Source organism: Lepisosteus oculatus, chromosome 1 (assembly GCF_040954835.1).
Source record: "Lepisosteus oculatus isolate fLepOcu1 chromosome 1, fLepOcu1.hap2, whole genome shotgun sequence".
NCBI lineage: Eukaryota > Metazoa > Chordata > Actinopteri > Semionotiformes > Lepisosteidae > Lepisosteus > Lepisosteus oculatus.
Window position 1 is genome coordinate 29,390,223 of NC_090696.1, and position 21,706 is coordinate 29,411,928.

The following is a 21,706-nucleotide window of genomic DNA, read 5'->3' on the forward strand; positions in this document are numbered from 1 at the left end:
CACTTATTCAGAAAGCTGACGGAGGAGGATGGGGTTGATGGGGGTGGAGAACTGTACATTAAAGCAGCATTGTAATTCTGAGTGGCATTTTGGCTGTCGTTAATGTAGGTAATGTAGGATGTACCATTATTCTTCTAATTATCTACTCCTCTGACTATGCCTTTTCTGTGCTATTGTCATGGTGAGCACAAACACAAAGATGTGAATGTGTCTGGAACAAAAATACACAGCCGTGTAGCTCAAATGGACTTCAACTGAGAATTTAATTCAGTCCTGAGGGATTAATTAGTCACTGAGTAACTAAATGAGCAAGGCAGGATGAAAATTGTTTTCCTCATCTGTAACTCTTTTTATATCCTTAAATTTTAGGGTGGATAACACTCTGTGCACCTTCTAATTCATAAGCCTCAACTCAGGCTGTATGGACCTCAGCCAGCTGAAGGGGCAGCCGGATCCTATCCTGGCAAGCAACAGGAGCAAGGCAGGATATACCCTGGACAGGATGTCCGTCCACCACAGGGCACACAGACACAAACAGACACACACATCCACCAGGACAATTAACCTACCAGAATGTTCCTGGATTCTGTAAGAAAACTAAGCCCTGCTAACCCCTGCGTCACCAGGCCATAATCTAAACCCTCTAGGCACCATAATCTTGATAAAATTGGCATGAGAGAAAATAATCCATTTATTGGTGCAGTTTATTGGGTATGTATTTACATGTTTTAAAGCAGCAGGAAAGTATTGAGTTAACAGAAATAATGACTGAATCCTATATATATATATGTGGGAAATCCTGTCCTTTTCCTGTGCTTGCCTGTTTTTTTTATCATTCACCGTGCATACAATCACTAGACTATGGGGAGATACTGGATTTTACAACAAAAAGAATTTCCAATTGTCCTAATGGAAAGAGGCTATGAGAAACTGCGTTATGCTCACTGTCTTGTGCAATTACCCTAAATGAAACATGGTTTAATCAGAAGAAAAAATACTGAAAGCACATTATGTGAGTTTACCAAATTGAATACTGTACTGGAAAAAAACAGTTTTCCATTCAAATTTACCATAGTTAACTTTCTTCATTTGAGTTTCCAAAAAAGGCTGTAAGGAAGTAAACAAAGTTCACAAGCAGCTGTGAGAGACCCTGCTTGAATCTCCCACTCTCCTTACAGCTGCATTGTGCTACAGGCCCTATTCTACCCTGTACAATAAGTTTTTCCTTTCACTACCACTTACTGCATGAGAGCAGCAGTATGTAGGCAGGAAATAGGTCTGTGCCATGTCAGTCACGATTACTCTCAAGTCATTGTGCTGTAGAGAGAATCATTTCTAAATGCTTCTGTACAGGACCCTGTGGCAATATATTTCCAGAACCACATGCCTCCCCAGAAAACTGAGGCCCAGGTGCGAGAACAGCAAAGGTGAGTGATATTACAGCCAAAAGGGCTTTTTTTGTGGAGAATAAATGCAGGTTATTCTCAGGGCAGAATTAACTGTTAGTGAGGGGAACTGTAAATGAAACCTGGTTGTGCAAGAATACCTGTGCAAGAATGTACGTCCTGTACGTGATGTGTGAGAAACACACCGGGGAATCAGTTTGTACTGACCCCACACCACTCAGACAAGTGAAACGACAGCACTAGTAATTCACACGACTTGCGACAGCTGTGTTCTCAGAATTGGACATGGTTTATATTCAGGTACATGTACATTCTCAACCTGCCTCTGTGCTCACAGTTTAGAGGACCGAACAGTTCAGTTTCGCAGCCTCTCCTTCACAGCTGCTGCTCATCCCGTTTCTCTCTCTCTCTCTCTCTCTCTCTCTCTCTCTCACTCCGGGTATCTCAGGGACCAACGGCAGCCTAATTTAGGCTGCTTTCCAATTGGCATGAAATGTGAAATACCACTTGTACTTACAAAACAATCATAAAAATACAAAAAACGAGAAATCAATACATAAATTAACAAACGAAAGATTGCTTTGATAAAAAAATAACAAACACGGTATAGTCGAAGATGCTTTTTGCTTGTTGTTTCCTGCTAAGAACAGTTCACAATAATAATCAGACAATCAGCTGTACAAGGTCAGGATGTATTGAGTGAAGATGAAGCGGCATTATTGAGAATTCAGTGACTGTCTTTGGATCGTTGATGGCCAGGTGTGCTGACACTTCTTTGAGGAGCTGAACCCAATAATGTGGATAATTCATGAGCCGATTATTAATTAACTCCCTCTGGCATACGTGAGTGACCTGGGCTGGCTGGTCAGCAGCGGTCGCAATGGGGGCGGGCGTGGTCGGTGGCTCTAGCCTTCGGAGAGCGTGTGCCACTTGGCGATCTGTCTCCGAGGGTGGTCGCAGATCTCGCGCCAGTGCTCGCCCACTGTCCCCTCGGCGTTGGCGCCCAGCAGCAGCCGGCCGATCACCTGGTTGCGGGCCAGCCGGTCGGAGTCGAGCAGGAGGAGCTCCACGCTGGTGTCGCCGAGCCCCGTCTCCGGGGGGATGTCGAACACGAAGAGCTCGTTGAAGACGGGGTTGGGGGAGCTCTTCTTCACGTGGGTCTTCTTCTTGCACACCCGCTTCCTGCCCTGGTAGAGGTTCACCTTGACGTACGGGTCTGTGGGGGAGGGCAGAGGGGGCGTCAGTCATGGATCAGAGGAAGAAACCACACCAGATGCGCTTTTACCAGTCACATGCGCTTGTTCTACTGATACCGATGGATCGCGAAAGCACTGTATTGAATTTTAACCTCCTATGCCTGTCAATACTAATGTATTCAAATGAAGGCAGGGTGCTTGAGCTCAGCAGCACCTGATACCGGCTGATACTCAATGCTCTGCTGCTTGTAAAGCTTGGAATGATTCCACTCGCTGTGCAATGCAGTCTGAGCAGTTTCCCTGCTGATTGATTGGCAGGGCATCACATGTTCAATAACCCCCCCTCAGGAGGAGAGAGAATGATAAATAATGAGACAATCTTTGTACTCCAGGCCTGCACTTCCCCCATGGTCTTGAATACAGTCAGGCAGTGACTGTGCCCTGGGGCAGCAGAGCTTGCCGATTGTGCCCCTGGCTCAGCTCTTTCTTTATGAATCGCACTGCTTCCTGGGCCCTGCTGTGCTAGGAAATTATGTGCAGTTTTCCATTGTCAGTGCCAGGGCTCTCTGCCCTTAGTCTCTGCTTTCAAGAAGAGGGGAGAGTACAGATACTGTGTTTAGATTCCAAATTCACTAGTCTGTGACGCCACCTGACAGCTGGTATGAAAATAATTATGAATAACTGTTCTAGCCTCTCACTGATTTTCTTTTTTTATTGAAATGATCTATACAAAAAGTAAATTCATCCAATACTGTCTTAAATAATTGATCATCTGTTGTATGGTTCTTCAATAACAAAGAAAAAAGCATACAGTAGTCTCACTGCTTGTTATAGTGTTGCTACAGGCCTTTCTAGCTGGCCGTCTTATCTACAGGCAAGGATGGAACTGAGCAAGAGAGGTGGAAATCATTAACACAGAGCCCTGAGACCCTGCAGAGTGAAGGTGAACACTAACTCTAAATACTAAAGAAAGGAACCGTATCTTCTTTTAAATTCAAATCTACAAAAGATGCCTTTGAGAGGAATTAATTTACTGGAGTTCTTTGGTAGCCTGAATTTATCTGATATTTTTTGCCTCAGTCTGTACAGGTGAGGCGGAACAGCTGTATAGCTCCTACATCTTCTAATGGAAGGTTCCAGGTTCTTGAAATTGCTATATAACTATATCATTTATTCTGCATTTCCTCTAGAGAATCTGCTGCTCTTCCTGGTTTACTGCAGCACACCCTGACCTTGGCAAAGCGACATGCACACTCCTGACCCAGATCTACGCAAGAAAACAGCTGAGTCTGAGCACTGTGTCAAAATACTGAAAAGAAGGGTGGACCAGCCACTCTGGCACATGAAGGCCAGACATTTGTCTCGATAACCATGAATGCAGAAATGAGCAGCCTGAACCACTGAAACAATAAATCTTCTTCCTACCACAGACATATCATATAAATCAGAAATTTTGCTATTGTTTGACAAAGATGGTTAAAGTACGTCTCTGAGGTCTGGTTCTGTAGGGTTTTCTGATCTTCAGTCCACCTGGGTGCTTTCACCTAGTTTTATTTACTGTCTCAACTGTGGTCATTTCCCCCTTTCCTTGCCTCCCAGCTGTTGATGGTTTAAAAGGCAGAAGGCCTCGAGGGACCCCATATCCTGAGCTGTACCTGAAAGGCTGGAGGCTTCAGTCTTGGGCAGGTGGCGTGCCTTCAGCACCACAACGGTCAGAGTGCTGGTGGTCGACTGGTAGCACAGAGACAGCAGGAGCTCCCCTCTGCCCACACACCTCTGCAGAGACACAGAGAGAGGGAATGAAAACCAGAGCTCATCACCTTCGATACCAGTATTGCTCATGTCTATGTGCAGTGTGATATTGCTGCCTTTCTCCAGAGCTATTTATCTTTTTCATTTCTTCACCAATCACTTCACGGAGAGTCTCCGAACATGTGTTCACCCTCGCTTATATTTTACCTTGATCCAACGTAAAAGAAAACAGAGGAGGAAAAGGTTGATTTCATTTTATAATTTCCATATTGCTGTCTGTTCTGAAATGGTTAGAAAAAAATATACACACAGCTGTAAAAAAAATCAAACACTTTACACTGTTCTTTTGATTTCTGTATTAGTCCTTCTTGAAACCAAAACATTCCTGTAATAATACTTTACTGTTGTAGTATCTGTTTTGTTTTAATCCAACAGTTGATCTTGATACGTATTTTGTAGTATACAAAATAGCCATTTAACTGTATGGACATATTGAAAAGAAGACCTGACAATGAGTCAATTAGATTTGATTGGTAAATGTGATGGATTAGCTACCACAGCCCTTCATATTGACTGCTCTTCTTTAGCTGACCTTGTGTTATGGATATCAGATTTTTAAAGGTTCAGATCAATGTGAATTGAAGATCACTTAATTCTGTTAGTTGTGTAATGCTTTTGCACAACTGTATACATATATGGCATCTTGAATAGCGAAATAGCGAATAAGGTACATACAGTATGAGAGTAGGCCATTCTGTCGATCTTTTCTATTTAGGAAATTGCAATTAAAAACGTCTCCAAGCAGAAAATAGCTTTAAAATTATTTGGTAATTGGTTCCAGGCACCCATGATTCATTCTGTAAAAAGGTGTGTTCTAATGTCATAGGTTCTATTTAATACTCTTTTAATATTTAATATTTATTACTCATTTAATATTCATTTAGTATTTAATACTCTGAATTCTCAGGTATTTGTTATGCTAAAATACATGCACTGGGATGATGTTTTCTTTGCATCTAAGGTTTCTGAATACTGAGACTTAAATAAACTGCAAAACCTCCTCTGCTTATCTTGTCTCTGTTTCATTACAGCGCACAAGCTCTGTTTCTGAAATGTGTTTGATCGCTGCGTGTTTTCTGTCCCTGTGTGACAGTGTTGTGTGGACTCCCCCTCCCTCCCGAGAATCGCTATTTACCCTGACGTTGCGTTTGATGATCTCGCGGGTCATGAGGACACGCCCCTCCGAGAGGTCAACCCCCGCCAGGGGCACCAGAGCCTCGCCGATGACGTCATCCCGCGAGAAGCGGTCGAAGCTCAACACCATGAAGTGCAGAGCCAGCTCGGGCACCCGGCTGTAGGGGATCCCGTAGAAGCTGAACGTCTCATCGAAGGCGGGATCGAGGGTCTTCCTCAGCACGCGGGTCTTCACCTTGTACTTCTTGTCAGGCAAGATGGTCATCTTGACGTAGGGGTCGGAGGTCAGAGACTGCTCGTCCATGGCGGACAGCCCGTGCGCCTCCTTGATGTTGACGATGAAGGCCTTCTTGTCGAAGTTGTACTCGAGCGAGAAGAAAAGGGTCCCCAGCCCCGCTTCTCGGTCGGGGGGCTTGTCCGCCGGCGTTAGCGCCTTGCTGGAGGGCACGCTCTCCGGGGAGGCTGGCTCCTTGCCTTCCTCTGGGAAGCAGCCATGCGGGGAGGGCATGTCCAGCTCGGGCGAGCTCCGCACACGGGGGTGCGGCTTGGCGAAGTTGCCGTTGAGGTCTCGCTTCTCCAGGTCCAGGTGGAGGGCGGTCTTGGCGCTGGCAGGGCTGGGCGTGGACTTGGCCAGCTCTGTTTTCTCATCAGCCCCGAACTTCTTCTTGTTGGTGAGGCTCTCAGGATAGATGTCCACCCCCTTCAGCATGTGCACAAACTTGTAGGGAGGAGTTTTGTTGGATTTAGCTGACTTGCGCTGGCAGCATATCCATGCGAACAGAGAGACGGTGAAGACCAGTCCAAAGGCACTGATGATTCCCACTGCGGCCGGGACCTCGGCTACAATACAGGAGAGAACAGACATGAGAAATCTGCACGGCTGCAGCTGCAAACTGGGACTACAGAGCCAGTGTGGCGTTCGAGTGCTCAAGAAACTGAGTTTAAGTGTCATTTTGTATGTTTGTGTGTGTAAGAATCGGCTTGTGTGTAAGCATCAGTTTGTGTGTGTGGAAGCACTGGGTTATGTGTGCGTGCAAGTGACAGTTTCTGTGTGCAAGCATAGGTTTGTGTGTGTGTGTGCAAGTATCTGTGCGTAAGCATCCATTCGTGCATGTGTAAGCGCTGGTTTGTGTACGTGTTTGTATGTGCAAGCATCAGTTTCTGTGTGTGTCTGTGTGTATTCCTGTGTGCACAATCTGTCTTGTTTTCCCCTATCATGACTTCAACTAGTATTAAGCCCTTTCTTAGAGAGGTTCATAGAAATGTTTGAATATTATTGTAAATTTTATTGATTTAAATTAATATTAATACATTGATTTGAGTTCTGTACCTCTTGTTTGTTGAGGTACAGAATGATACATGTCAGGTAACCTGAAACTGCGCCGTTCCCTGTTGCGCCCTGAATTTGAAAATCCGTATGAGATGGAGTATACTATGAAATGGCACTCTGAAGTGAAAATGATTCATCATTTGATTGTGTCCGTCTGTCTATATGTATCAGAAGATATTAACCATTTTCGTCAGCGCAGTGCGTGGTTCATGTTGCCTGCAGCTTGTGTTAATGCAGCTGAGAAATCAACACATCAGTAGAACACAACTGGTCTGAAACAGGTCCCCCGAGTCTTCTGTGTGTTGTGTGTGTGTGTGTGTGTGTGTGTGTGTGTGTGTGTGTTTAACCCTTGTTTACACTCTTCCTCACTGATTCTATCTTTTCTGCTTTCCCCTATCAACTTCTATGTGTCTAGCCCTCACCACCCAGGCTGGGGCAGCAGCATTGTCAGACATCGTGATGTGCTACTCTGTCTTTCCACCCCCCTCACACACCTCCCCCTCCCAGAAGATTCTCTGCAGAAGCAGACAGTGTGTCCACTGGTCTAAGTAACACAGTAGGGCAGGAATCTACAGTGACTCAGAATTGCACAATCCTGGGGATTCAGCAGCCACACCAGAATCCACATCCTACTTGCTGCAGGTCTTTCCGTAACAGACAAAAAAACATCATTCTTTTATTCCAATCGTGCTTTCCAAGAGTAGAAAAGCGGCGAATGTTTCTACAAACCAAAATCGCAGCAAAACAAATCTACCAATTACCTTGGTTTTCATCCAAACACATGTCATCTGCCTATCTTTGTCCTCAGCATGAAATAACTGAATATGTCTCATTTACTTACGGGGGATTTCTTTTAATGACAAATACAGAAAATAAAGGCAATAGCTGATACGATTATTACGCCGTGAAAAATAAATATAAAAATGCTGGAATTTGCAATTAGAACTAAATTCAATGGTATTATTTTTCATTCAATGTGGCCTCTCTACAGACACAATGAAGCGATCCTTTTTCTTTCGCTGAAAACTGTTATTGTAAACTGCAATCTCTATCCAGACAGCCTGTTACGTTCCGTCGGAGGGCATAACGCGTGAAGAAAATCAAAGGTCTTACCGAACTGCGCTCCCTCTGCAATCACTGGCGCCATGACGCGTGGTGCTCTGTCCGAGGTGCTGAAAGCACACTCCTGTGTTCCAGCGCTTGAGTGTACCCTCGACAGCTCCGGCTTTCACTGCGACTCAGCCCTCGAATGCCTGCCTTTCAGTTGAAAATTGATTCGTATTTTAATTTGTCGATCAAAAAGAAATGTGAAAATCTACATATAAAGGTACCGAAATGTTTTGTTATTATTCTTTTTTTAATAATATTAAAAACTTGGTGGTTTTTTTCCCCGTGTTCTCCCCGAAGCACTTCTGTCGTACTTTCTTTCACGGTCACTCGTTGAGCTCTGAGCGCCTCTGAGGCGTCGGCTCGGCTCTGTGCTCCCCACGGCTGCTCTGCTTCTGACGCAGTTCTGACGAAGCTGTGTGAAATCACCGCCTTTTCTCCAAGGAATGGCAGGGCAGGCTAACAGGCTCATCAATTATTGTAACCGCCTGCCTGCGGGAAGTTAATCCTTGCTGCATTTCACAGCAAAAATATATACATCATACCAGCCAGAGGAAAATTACTCTGAACTGGGCAAAGGAAAGAAATTCAAGACAAGAAGTACATGTCATTAGAAACATGTAAGTTAGAGCGTTTGTGCATGGGAAGGATAGGACAAAGACAGAGATTAAAGACAAGGCATCAATCCATCCTTACCTCCCATGACCCCAGGCTGATTTTACTGCCAAAAGCGTTCTCTGCTTTGGCTCAGCAGGCTGTCTCTGACTGTTTCTGAGCTACAGCCAGAGACCCCACCCTTAAACTGTGCCCGATCATCACATCTATTCTCAGAGAAGCTAACATTTCTTAATTTGGATGCTGTTTCAACATTGGTGAATTAATATTAATTGATTAGCCTCTATGCAGAATTAAGCAGTCACAATCTCTATGGTCTTTCCTTTTTCATGCATTCCAGACCAGATACTCAGATTGCCTTGGCTGTTAGGAATTTGATAGTACCTCAGTTATTCCAATGCATGTGGATTCTGAAGCTCTGTTAATGAAGCAGAAAATGTATACACAGAAGCTCTCTGAAGCTGTTCATAGCCAAGTTTAAATTTATCTCTATCAACTTATCTGGGCATTTTCTTACTAATGGAAGTCCTGGTTACTCAAAGGGTAAGATGAGCCTTGCCTTCTCTGCTGTGATTGTCATCATGAGCTTTGAACCTCCCCCCATCCCCCCTCAACCTCACTCGCCCTCAGTCAGCCTCGTAGTGGAGACCACTGAAACACTACTCGCGCCTGTGCTGGTGAAGCAGGGTTTCAGTGCCTTGGTCGTGTGTTCACTGGATCTTCATCTTCACCTCTGTATACCGACTGTGAAAAGGGGGACATTTGTAGCATTACTCGAAATCTTCAGACATATACAGTATCAACAGTGAAAACCAGCCAGGAGAGGCAAATAGAACCTATGAGGAAATGCACAAAAACCTCAGAACAGAAATAACTTTGTTTGACATACAGGGCTATAGCAGTCCTGAGCCAAGTACCTAGACATGTTGTTGAACAACATACCCTGGATTATTTCAGGAAAAAGCTGGATGAGATTCATGGATTGATTAGCTAATACCTACCAAACAGGTGAATTGACTAAATGGCCTCCTTACATTTATAATGTTTATTCTTTAATATCTTGAGTATACATAATCTGTGTGTCACTGTGTAATAAATCGACAATGAGAGCTGCCCATAGCCAGCAGCCATATCACCATGCAACTTATAACTGGCAACCCACTGAAGCTCAGCAGGTGTGAGCCTGGTCAGTACCTGGATGGGAGACCTCCTGGGAAAAACTAAGGTTGCTGCTGGAGGATGTGTTAGTGGGGCCAGCATGGGGCAGTCACCTTGCAGTCTGTGTGGGTTCTAATGCCCCAGTATAGTGAGGGGGACACTATACTCTAGGTCCTGAGTCTCTGTGGTCATTAAAAATCCCAGGGCGTTTCTTGAAAAGAGTAGGGGCGTAACCCCGGCGTCCTGACCAAATTTCCCATTGGCCCTTACCAATCATGGCCTCCCCATCTATGAATCGACTTCATCACTCTGTTCTTCTCCTTATCATAGCTGAAGTGTACTAGTGCACTATGGCTGCTGTTGCATCATCCTGGGGTTGCACATTGGTGGTGGTACAGGGGAGTCTCCATTACCTGTAAAGAGCTATGCCTGGAGTGTCCAGAAAAGTACTATATAAGTGTCAGTAATGGTGGAGACACAGGAAGAAACACCTTAATGCTATCCGTTCTCATCTGATCTGGAACTCTAGCCTGCATTACAGCAGCTTCTCTCCAGGCCTGTGCTTTACAGAAAATGTGGGATAGATCTGTTTTATAAACATGAAAACTCAACATCTCTCTCAGACGCTTGGAGGAATTCAGTAGACAGAGAAAAACAGTTACTTCAGGTAATGAAATGCTTGAATGTTTTTTTTCAACAATGAAGATCGCATTAGCTTGTGTGAAGGGGGAATCAGGCTTTGTCATCTTGACCTCACACAGTGAGCCAGGCAGGTCTTCATGCTGAGGTCAAGAGCCAGTAGGGCAGGAAAGTAAATGACGGACACTAAAGGCTTCTTCAATCCTGGATCCTGGACACCCAGGAGGAACGTGTGCAGGGGGAGCTGAGACGCCTCCCACATTATTCATGATGATTTGCACGCAGTAGCCTGGGGGAGACTGCAAAAGAAACAGCGCACCAAACATAAATGTTTAAAAACCCACTGACATGCTCAACTTCAGCAGCTTCTGGATATGTGTTTGGCTGACAGTATTACCCTTCTGCTCCACTGCCCCTTCACTTCATTGCAAACATTTCTGCTCTGCAGATGAGTTGACTTTCTTTGACAAAACGGTTCAGCCAAGCAAAAGCATTCAACGAAGAAAAAAAATGAAATTACTGCGGCTTGTGACTAAGCTGTGAGCCCCTGGTAAATGGAGTGGAGTAATGTATTGACTCTGGGCGCTGTATGAGGAGTCATTAGGCTGAGCATTTGGTGTGTCTTGAGGAAATGAATGTGCCACGTTTAGAGAATAAATGTCCCTTATGCTGGATTTTCTGTTTTTATGACTTCTCAGTACTTTTGCTCAGGTCTTAGTTGAATTGCACATACTGTTAAGAGTTTTTGGAAGATAAATCAAAGATCTGCCTGGCATTCTGATGGGTGCTCACCCTCTCTCTTTCTGAGCCCTTGTTCTGCCAAATCCCAGGTCAGCTGTGCAAGTGCCAAAAGATCGATCCTTCCCAGGTCGTCCCTGGCTTCCCTCAGTCAGGGAGGCATGGTCAGGAGTGAGAGCTCCTGCACGCTGGAGGACAGAGGAAGAGAGCAGCAGGAAACAAGAACAGCTCCAACAACTGTCCTCATCACAGCTGCCGTAGTATGACGAATGCCTGACTAGGAGGCAGGGGATCAATCTAAGACATGCTGCTGCTGTTGCTCTTCATGCTTTGCACATGTCTGTGTTTTGCACAAGCGGACAGAGTGCCTGGTGTGTCTCATTTCCTAGTCCCAGCGATGGAGATCTGGTCTGCATAGATAAGGAACTACTGTACATAGGAGAAACAATTAGCATATTGCATTAATGAAACAACTGATGAAAACAGAAGAGTTGTTCGTGGTGTGATGAACAATCCTCCTATGTCTTAGGCTGGACGAACAGTCCCTGTCCTCGGAGAACTTCAGCTGTCACTGTGTTGGGGAGCTGTTTGTTTCTTTTCTCTTAATTTAGTTTGAAGTGTCTGGGCTGAGACATTGTCAAGGGCAGGCCCACAGTGGCAGTGACCTGGGGGTTAATTAAAAACGACAAGCTGTTTGAGATCCCTCTCCTTTTCACTGCTTGAAAAAATCTGCTTAGATGTCTTCTTTGCTGTGGGCACCTGTGTGTCACTGAATACCAATTTCAGCTCCATTTTACAGACACACGCACTCCCTTCAAAGAGCAAGGAAGCTGGTGGAGTGTCGTTATCAGAAATAAGAGACCAGCTAAAATGAAATGTCTTTCTACCACTTTGCATGACCATTCCTAACACTACAATAACATGCGATCAGTGAAGAATGAAGTAAAGTGTATCTGAGATAATACAAACAATCATCATCATCACCACTGAGCAGGAGAGGTTAAGTCACAATACAATTATATCACATAACTATTCCCTTCCTCCACAGCAGCAGTCCATGCACAGCCAGTACTGAAAATCTAGACTTTCATACAAGGTTGCACAGATCATATCAGAGATGTTTTGTTTTTATTCCAATGTCCTATCTTACCAAACTGTGCATGACCACAACTCTACAGATACAATGAAGAGAGAAGTTATTAAAGTAGAAGTAAGGGCAGGCTTTGTATTTTGAAATGGGTGTTAATAACACAAGAGACAGACCCAAATCTGTAACGAAATTCCATGAGCATGGAAAACCTGTCCTGAAGGGAGGAGTTTTGTATTTGTGTGTCACCTGGAATTTGAATCCACAACCTTCCAGGCATGAGTCTAGAAACTCCACACTGCTGCACCCATAAGCAAAAATATATGGTTTAAAAGAACTGCTAAATAGTTATATTTGCCCAGTCTCCACTAGGTAATATAAAAATACAATATCCATCCAAACATTCATTTTCTTACCATTTCTTGCAATTATGGCTGCCCCTGGCAAGCAACGGGCACAAGCTGGGTGCACTCTGGGTGGGACACCAACCCACCCCAGGGAACAAAATACAATATCCAAAGGATCTGGGGGCTGATTAGTGTTATTGTGGTCTAAATCATTCCCTCACAGAAAGATTCATAAACTCTGAAACACACAGACACAAATAAACACAGAGAGACACAACCACACACACATACACATTCACATACAGGAAAACAGACAGGGACAGACCCAGACACAGAGAAACACACTCAGACACACAAAACACACATTCAACGACACAGAGCTGCACAAGTGCTCATTAAGTGATGGACGATAACTATAGGAAGACTGTTCTATGGACAGGAGGGTCCTCTGCTGGTGATGAGAAAATATTACAGTTTTAACTACTGAAATTATTATTATTATTATTATTATTATTATTATTATTATTATTACACCATTTCACCAGTAGAAATAAGGAGAGAGTCTCGATTGTTCAAACCCAGAGTGGAATCTTGGTGTCACACTTGGGTTAACAGCCCTACTCTTAAGAACAGCAAAAGGATCTTTGATGACCAATTAATCAGGACCTTTGTTTTATATCTCACTTGAAAGATGGTACTTCTTACAGCATTGTGTCCCCCGTTAAGTTACTGGGGCATGGGTTTGGATATGCCTGATCCAGAGGAAGGTGTGCCACCTACCGTTCCACCGACACCACTTATAGCAGCAGCCTGGTTTTCCCTGTCCCAGTACTGACCAGGCCCAGTCTGTCTTAGCTTCTGTGATGATAATAATAATAATAATCATTGCTTACACTTATATAGCACTTTTCTGGACACTCCACTCAAAGCGCTTTACAGGTATTGGGGACTCCCCTCCACCACCACCAATGTGCAGCATCCACCTGGATGATGTGACGGCAGCCATAGTGCTCCAGAACACTCACCACACATCAGCGATCAGTGAGGAGGAGAGCAGAGTAATGAAGCCAATTCATAGATGAGGAATATTAGGAGGCCATGATTGATAAAGGCCAATGGGAAATTTGGCCAGGATGCTGGGGTTACACCCCTACTCTTTTCAAGAAACGCCCTGGGATTTTTAATGACCATAGAGAGTCAGGACCTCAGTTTTAGGTCTCATCCGAAAGACAGGACCTTTTTACAGTAGAGTGTCCCCATCACTGTACTGGGGAATTAGGACCCACATAGACTGCAGGGTGAGCACCCCCTGCTTTCCCTACAAACACCTCTTCCAGCAGCAACCTTAGTTTTTCCCAGGAGGTCTCCCATCCAGGTACTGACCAGGCTCACTCCTGCTTAGCTTTAGTGGGTTGCCAGTTGTGACTTGCAGGGTGATATGGCTGCTGGAGATCTGATGAGATCAGGCTTATTGGTGATAATGCTGCTCTCGATGAAAACACAATTTATGCATTACATTGAACTACTTTCGTTCCCTTTTTTTGTTTTAAAGGTGAATCCTGGTGTACACAGAATTGAATGAGCAAAGAGAAGATAAGAACACAAGAATGTTTATAGATGAGAAAATGCCATTTTCCCCATCTATCTTGATTGGGTGCTAGAACTAACTGATCCAAGGATCTCATCCAGAGATCACAGATCTGCCAGGTGTGAAGGAATCTAAGACTATGAACTCTCAAATAATACATTACATATACCAGTATACCAGTTGGGCCAAGAAGAAACTCATGATGAGTACAGGTGCATTAAAGACCTGCAGACCCTTCAATTCTACAGGACCAGAGAGAGCAGAACTACTCTGACCTGTATTTTCACACTAGTTTACTTGTGTGGATATTTTACATTACTTCTGCTATAAGGTGTTGACTGGGAATGAACTGTAGTGCACTACTATATTACTTACACACATCAGCTCTAGGATCCCAGGGTGTCTCATGGCCCTGTATGGAAAAGCACAAAGCATGTTAAACCACAGCAACCAGTGCAAATGACTGATAATCCCATAGCAGTCATGTGAAAATGCTGTGATAGTTTACTGTGGTGAACATCCATAATGTGAAGTTTGTTAGTTATAAAGTAATGATATTATTAGTTATGAATGTAAGTGTAGTAATTTATTTCACTGTTGATGCAGTAAATAAATGACTCTCATCTTCACCGTAAGATGGCAGTATCAATGAGCTTGCTACACTGAATGCTGTTCATTTAATATAGGAAAGAAGTGAATGTTACAGTATGATGATCAGATTATTTATATTTCATTACATCTAACCTGAAACATTACAAGTGACCTTTTACATGTGTTGTAAATGATGTTGTTATGGTTTTAAATTAAAATAATTCAGTTGCAACTGGTAAACACACATCGTCCTCCAGAAGCACGTACAGTACCTATCATTCTTCCCACCTACCTACCTAGAAAAGGAAGTGCAGAGAAGAGCAGGATAAGCAATCTCCAAACAGAGCTACACCAGATCAAGTCACTGTACTAATTCATTTTTATTTCATTAGGTTTCCAGTCTATCTGATCCATGTAACTGGCAAATGGTAGACAAGTCATATTTTGTAGCTAGACATGTAGACTACTTGAGGTGTTTTACTAGACGTTAACAGATTCACATTTCATGTTATTACTTTCAATGTTAAAATAAGTTTGGGGTGGGCCTAGGGGTCCCCGAAAAGAAGGGCTAGGCCAGCCCTGCCCTTACAACAGGAGTCCCATATTTCCATAGCTTCCAGTGTCTCCACTGCTATTCAGCTCCTTAGCATAGAATGTATTGCTCCTGTATGACTGGAGAAAATGTGATCTCAGAATGGGACCAGTTATTTGTATGTTATGTTTCGATGTTCAATCTGGGGTGCTGTCTGCATGGAATTTGCATGTTCTCCCTTTGTTCATAAGGGTTTCTTCCATGTGTCCCAGTTTCCTCCCATGGTAAAAAAATACTGGTAAACTAATTTTCTACTGGGAACATTGGCCCTAAGTGTGAGTGTTTTTATGCCTCTGTGTGCCTTGCAAAGGACTGGTGTCCAGTCCAGGGTGTACCCTGCCTTGTGTGTGTTGTTTGCTGGGATAGACTCCGGCTTCCCTGCAACTCTGAATCAGAAGAAGTGGTTTGACGATGGATGGATACAACAGTCTACTCTCGAGAGGAAGCCATTCTGTCATTCTAGCTCATTTGGTAACTAATTGGGTCAATGATCTCATCCAGCTGTTTCTTCAAAGAAGCCAGGGCATCTGCTTCAACAACATGGCTGGGTAACTTGTTCCACACTCCCACAATCCAGGATGGCAATTCCAGTACTTCAAAGTTGATCCCAGTACGTAAAGCTACCATCCATGGATTCTTTCACATGCTGCCGGTGGTGATTTAGGATTCAGTCAAACCAGAGGTCAACTGTATACCATTCTCTGTCTAGTCTTTCTAACATTCTGATACTCAGGCTGGTGATCTAAAAATCAGCACTTCATGGTATATTTTCAGCCCAAATATACAGCTAATTCCTGCCCATTCTGTCAGTTTCAGACAGCACTATGGCACAGACAGAGCAACAGCACTCCATTTCCAGATCACCTGTCACTCAGGACAATACTGGGACATCCAGTGTGAGAATATGAGTCTATCACTAAGGTAAATATCCAGGAAACAGCTTTCATTGTGTCGGGGCTGTTATTCCCTGGCAGTTCTGAGAAGTATTAGAGTGATCCCATAAATCCGCCCACATGTTTGCTGAGTGTCTTTGCTATTAGCATATAGATGTGCTCAGCCCTTATAAGTCCCCATTTCACTGGCACTGTAAATAATGCAGTACTTGAGAAGCAATTCCGTTGGGAGCATCTCTGCTTCAGAGTCAACATTTCCAGTTTCCACTAATTTCAGGAAAAAGCAGCAGTTTCATGGCAATTAATTACCTTTGCCTGGACATGCACAGAATGCTAATGTCTCTGCTATTGTTAATGATTCATAATAATTCATCAACACCTACAGGCAGAACTAAGAATCTCCACAGTAAGTTTAAAGAGCAGGTGCAATCAAAATCTGATATTCTACAAACTAGCCCCTCACAGCACCTCCCTCTCCTGTCCTGAAGGGGGCAGTGCTCAGATACGGAGGGGTGAAGTCATGCTCTAGATCAGGGATATCCAGCCCGACTCACGGGGTGGAGATAATCAATCAAATTAATCTTATAGATCACATACCTTTAAAGATCAGGCACACTTGTAAGCTCAAGTTCAAGACAAACACATATCCATTTTGCCAACTGCTCTTTCAGCAGTTCAGTTAGAACCTAATAAATGCATGAATTAAGACATGCAGAGTATATTTGGCGTAGTTCGTCTGGTTGAGGGAATTTGGCAGCCTCAATGCAAGGATGTGACTGCCCAGACCCCCCCTTGGTAGTGCCAGGATTGAGCCAGCGGGTTGCTGCAGGGATGTTGACGGAGGAGGAGAGGGGACGAGAGACAGCATGAGGCTGCCAGACCCCTGAAAAGAATCCTGAAAAACACTAATGCGGAATTAAAAACACTGAGCTAAGAGCAAGTCAGTTCCGCTGGGGATTTTTTGGAACTGAGATTATTTTTAGCTGAAATAAGTGTGTATGACAAATGGCCAAACCAGAAAGACACAGAGTAGGTGAGTTTGGATGTGGTGCTTGAGAAGCACCAGAACATGTGTCAGTGAACAGGTGGAATAGGAATCAGTGGTTGACGTGTGCCGGTTAGCAGGATGTTATTTTCTTGGTTTTTCAGTTTCCAGCTGTGCTGTATGAGTAAGTGACGACAATGTCATAATAGAGTTTGTTCCGGTTGCCATAGGGACTAGTGAAGAGGAAGTGGTGAGCAGCAGAAGGCACTGGGTATCAGAAGAGTAGCTAGATGGGCAGAAGGAGGCTAGCCGGTTACAGGTTAGCAGGTAGCTGTATGAGCTACTATAGTTTGAAATTGGAAATCTGTTCTGGCAGCAGAAGGTGCTGTCAACAGTGTGGCACTACATAGGGGGGCATGTTCAGGTGGAGGCTGAGCCCTGGATGAAGGCCAACGCATTGCCTTTGTAACAGCTGTACTGACTGTTCAAGGAAGAGCCACAGCCGTGAGGGCTCTTTAAAGACACACTGAACACCACACTGAACACGAGCAGGGCACCCCCGGAAGGGGAGGAACTTCTACCAGTAGTCCCAGAGGGGATTACAACTGTGCATAAGGCCGTTCTTCTTCTTTTTATTTTCTTTTTGCCTGTCCAATCGTGCATCTCTACTGGGAAAGAAAGACTGACCCTGTTTATCTTGTTTAGTTTTTTGTTTGGCCTTGCGCTCCCTGCCTGCTCTCCCAGACTGGACCCCATTAAGTGGGGTTAATCCTGTCTGGTCCCCATGTTACACAGCAGCACATTTTTCTATTTTTCTTTTTGTTTGATTTGGGGGGGGGGGGGGGGGGTTTCACTAACTTCACACTGGTGCCCTCACAGACGGGACATCGACTTTCACCGGTGCTCAACGCGGCTCCTCCCACTCCCACACTGCCACAACAGAAAGAGATACCGGAAGTGTAGTCTAATGCTGAAGATAGAAGAGAGCTCATACTTGTAGAATTTAGCTGAATTAGAGCAAATTGTGAGCTGTATCCTACAAAAGGCGACATACATTATGAGGTTGGAGGCTTGGGAGGGGAAGAGGCGAAGGCCAGTATCAACCACCAGTTGGACACCAGAGAAGGAAAGGTGAATGGTGGAGGGAAGCCATTTCTGTAGCTGCCTAGGCCCAGGTGCTGGGTGTGAAGTGAGAGGGACTCTGCTCCTGGATGAATGTGATAAAAGTATGGTCTTGAGAATGTCGAATGCAAGACAGGCCTGTTTTTAACAAAGCGAGATGCAGAATTCTGAGCAGAGGTGCTCCATATGAGAGAGCTGGACTACAGGAAGTTCCAGGTGCGAGATACATGTACTGTACGAAGGCTGGCAGAAGTGTGCAGGTTTAGGATCTACCCAATCTTGCATACTTCCGACCATCTGCTCCCAATCTTCCTCCCAAATTTCTATTATAATTTTGTTAGAATTCCATTACGGAAACAAGTGATGTTATCTGCTCAACCTGTTTAGGTTGATTACAAAATACAGTTATAACCCAATTATGACAGACCCTCAAGAGAGGGTTTAACAGCCAATGACTGGAGAATAATGTAGCTCCAACAGTAGTTGCATGGCACTAAGCACTGCTGACAATCTGTTATAGACAGGATTTTATTCCTTCCGTAACAGGCAGGTTAAGCCAATATAGCAACTAATCTGTATTACACCTGGACAGATCCTTATCGTTCATTTATGTCGCAGGATGTGGGCCATTGAGGCAGTCACAGGCGGGGATTGATTGGGTTGTGTTGATTAGTGTTGCAGGATGCAGACCATTGAGGCAGTAAAAGGCTGGGAGTGATTAGGTTATGTTGATTTCCAGGGTGGTGTCAATGTTGCCCCTTACTCAAGGGGGGGGCGACTGCAGTTGTCCCAGTGAATACCGTCTAGCAGGAACAGTTAGGTATCGAGACTTGGAGGTGTGAGGAGTCACTGAGCCAGTTTTAGCCAGACCAAGGGAGGAAGAGGGAGAACCGGAGAGTGAATAATGAACTGATAAGGTCCCATGACACCTAGCTCGGCACCCCCACAGCGACCATACAGTACAGTACTTTCACAAGTAACTTTTTTCTATAACATTAATAAATGTATTTTGTTACTGAGATTTAATAACCAGTCTGAGAAATTGGGACTGCAGTTACTCTTTAATTAACACCTTCATCTTCTGTGAGCTCCTTTTTTGCCTAGTATTAATGCTCTGCAGTTTAATTATTGCAAGGTCTAGACAGTCTTTGTCTTTCAAAGTCTTTTCACAAAACGATAATGTAAAAATGTGTAAAGAATCAACCCAATAACCTAAATAATTACTGTAGATTAATTAAGTACTCCAGCTGGAATCAAAAAAAAATATACTGTTAACACTCCCACAGCCCAGACTATGAATAGTAGCTTTGAATCTGGAGCAAAGATCTGGCAATCTCTCTTCGGATTTTGAACACTCGACTCAATTATCTTAGAACAAAAAGATGAGCTGTGCTTTACATTCTCGATTTGTGTTACATTTGTGTTGAATTCTAACCTACCTAAAGATTGATCTATTTATTGTGCTACATGAGCAGCACCTGTGCTATCTCAGGCAAGGGAGGAAATGCAGTACAACCATTTATCCACAAGAGGTCACTGTTGTTTAGATTTAGTTTCTGCTCCAAGCAGAAGAGAGCAGGGACTTGTCCAGACACTCCTGTTCTCTCTCATCTCATGTCTGCCTTCACTCCTGAATGCAGCAATTGTTCACCATCGGGATGAGCTGCCTTGTGTTTAATTCTTTGTCTATTCAAAGAGCTTTTCAAAGTAGCGACACTCATTAGGGTTCCTAAAGAAGTCCTTGAATGTCTATGTACCCCATGGTTCAACTACAGACGTGGCTCTGGGGCATAAACCAGTGCTGCTTTTGAGTGTTAAACTCTGGCCTCAATCAGGCTGCAGTGCACACAGGCTTCTGTCATTCAGTGCCCTGGCCCTCATCTAGTTAGCACCTGGAACTGGGAAACAGAACTCCATTTTTGTAAGGCCTAAGATCTCTACAACCAAAGAATGACAATAGACCAGTAGTTGACCTATTAAACTCCTTCAGGAACACTTGGATATGCACTTCATACACAGACTGCAGCTCTGAGTTAGGGTTAGGTGTGTTTTTGAAAGCCGTATTTTCAAGAGTTTCATTCAGCTAGTCTGCAGTCTTACTGATATGTTCTAGTCTTCATCACAGTATTAACTATTTTCCAGTGTGTACTGCCTACAGTGGACCGTGAAGCTCATCAGAAATAAGCAGCCTTCTGATCTTGGACCTGAGTATATTACCATTTGATGTAAAGCGCTTTGAGTGGAGTGTCCAGAAAAGGGCTATATAAGTGTAAGCTATTATTATTATTATTATTATTATTATTATTATTATTATTATTATTATTATTATTATTATTATTATTATTACTCACCAACAGAGTGCACTGTGGGCTCTCCCTCAGGAGGGTGAAAACATAACATGACTCATAATCCTAATTTTAATTTTACATAACATTTCAAATAAAATTCTGTATTTCAAATATCTGAGCCTTTAAAGAGTGTAAAACCACATAGGTCGCATCTTCACCAGTCTGAGAGCTTGAAATAATTCTAGCCCAAAACATCTGATTTGAAACTATGAAATGCACCATATATTTTAATAGATATCAATATGTTTTAAAAGGCACCAAGAGAGCATGAAATTGGCTGCAAGAAAATGCTCTTTGAAGAGTCATTGAAAATGGCCAATGTGCAGAGTGACTCACTAATGGCCTTTAATCGCTCCTGCCTGAGGGAGGCAAATGGATATTGAAGAGGGAAAATAGGCAGAGAAAGAAGGGAAACTGGGACAATTTCAGAAGAGATGAGTGAGCTGGACCATCTCAAATGTTTTTTTACTTGTTTCCCAATACAGAACAAGAATCCTGAGGCATACGGAGCGTGGTGTGACGAGCTGCCTGGACCCAGCTGCTGCTCGAGTGCCCCAGCCCACACTGGTTGTGGTTCTTTACAGCGCTTCATCTGCACCCTGGAATATAGCCCATCAAATGTATGCCATGTGGGAATAAGAACATTGAAATAGTTACTAATGAGATGAGGCCATTTGGTCTATCTTCTGTAGCCTGTTAGGTAGTTCGAAGTTAATTGAACCAGGAATCTCATTCAGCTGTTTCTTGAAAGAAGCCAGTACATCAGTTTCAATAACATGGGTGGGCAGCTTGTCCCACACTCCCACAACCCTTAGTGTACACCTTCCATTCTCAGTTAGAAAGGTACTTCCACAAGTTGTTTCTACTGGTGTCCTCTGGATCGTGTTCTGCATTCAGAAGAAATTTGCAGAGCTGACTTTGTCAGTGCTGGTAATGATTTTAAATACTTGTATCACGTCCTCTTGTTATCTTTTCTGTTCCTGAATAAAAAGCAGCAGGTCCTCCAGCCTGTCAATGT

At 43.8% G+C, this 21,706-nt stretch overlaps 1 protein-coding gene across 1 annotated transcript; it reads right to left on the reverse strand.

Annotated features, from left to right (window-relative positions):
* Positions 1-1,672: 1,672 nt before the first annotated feature.
* Positions 1,673-8,381, reverse strand: syt4 (synaptotagmin IV). The gene is made up of 4 exons (XM_006629516.3): positions 7,992-8,381; positions 5,550-6,388; positions 4,258-4,378; positions 1,673-2,622 (listed from the first exon to the last, which is right to left on the reverse strand). Exons 1-4 carry the CDS (start codon positions 8,023-8,025, stop codon positions 2,312-2,314), a joined length of 1,305 nt encoding a protein of 434 aa, XP_006629579.1. The 5' UTR covers positions 8,026-8,381; the 3' UTR covers positions 1,673-2,311.
* Positions 8,382-21,706: the final 13,325 nt, after the last annotated feature.

What these genes read in the sequence shown, in the direction of transcription:
- syt4 (XM_006629516.3), bottom strand. Translation starts at nt 8,025, where the DNA reads ATGGCGCCAGTGATTGCAGAGGGAGCGCAGTTCG. An exon ending in TGCAGAGGGAGCGCAGTTCG is followed by an intron (nt 6,389 to 7,991) that starts GTAAGACCTTTG and finishes CCTGTATTGTAG; the next exon opens with CCGAGGTCCCGGCCGCAGTG. An exon ending in TGAAGCCTCCAGCCTTTCAG is followed by an intron (nt 2,623 to 4,257) that starts GTACAGCTCAGG and finishes CCTCCCCCACAG; the next exon opens with ACCCGTACGTCAAGGTGAAC.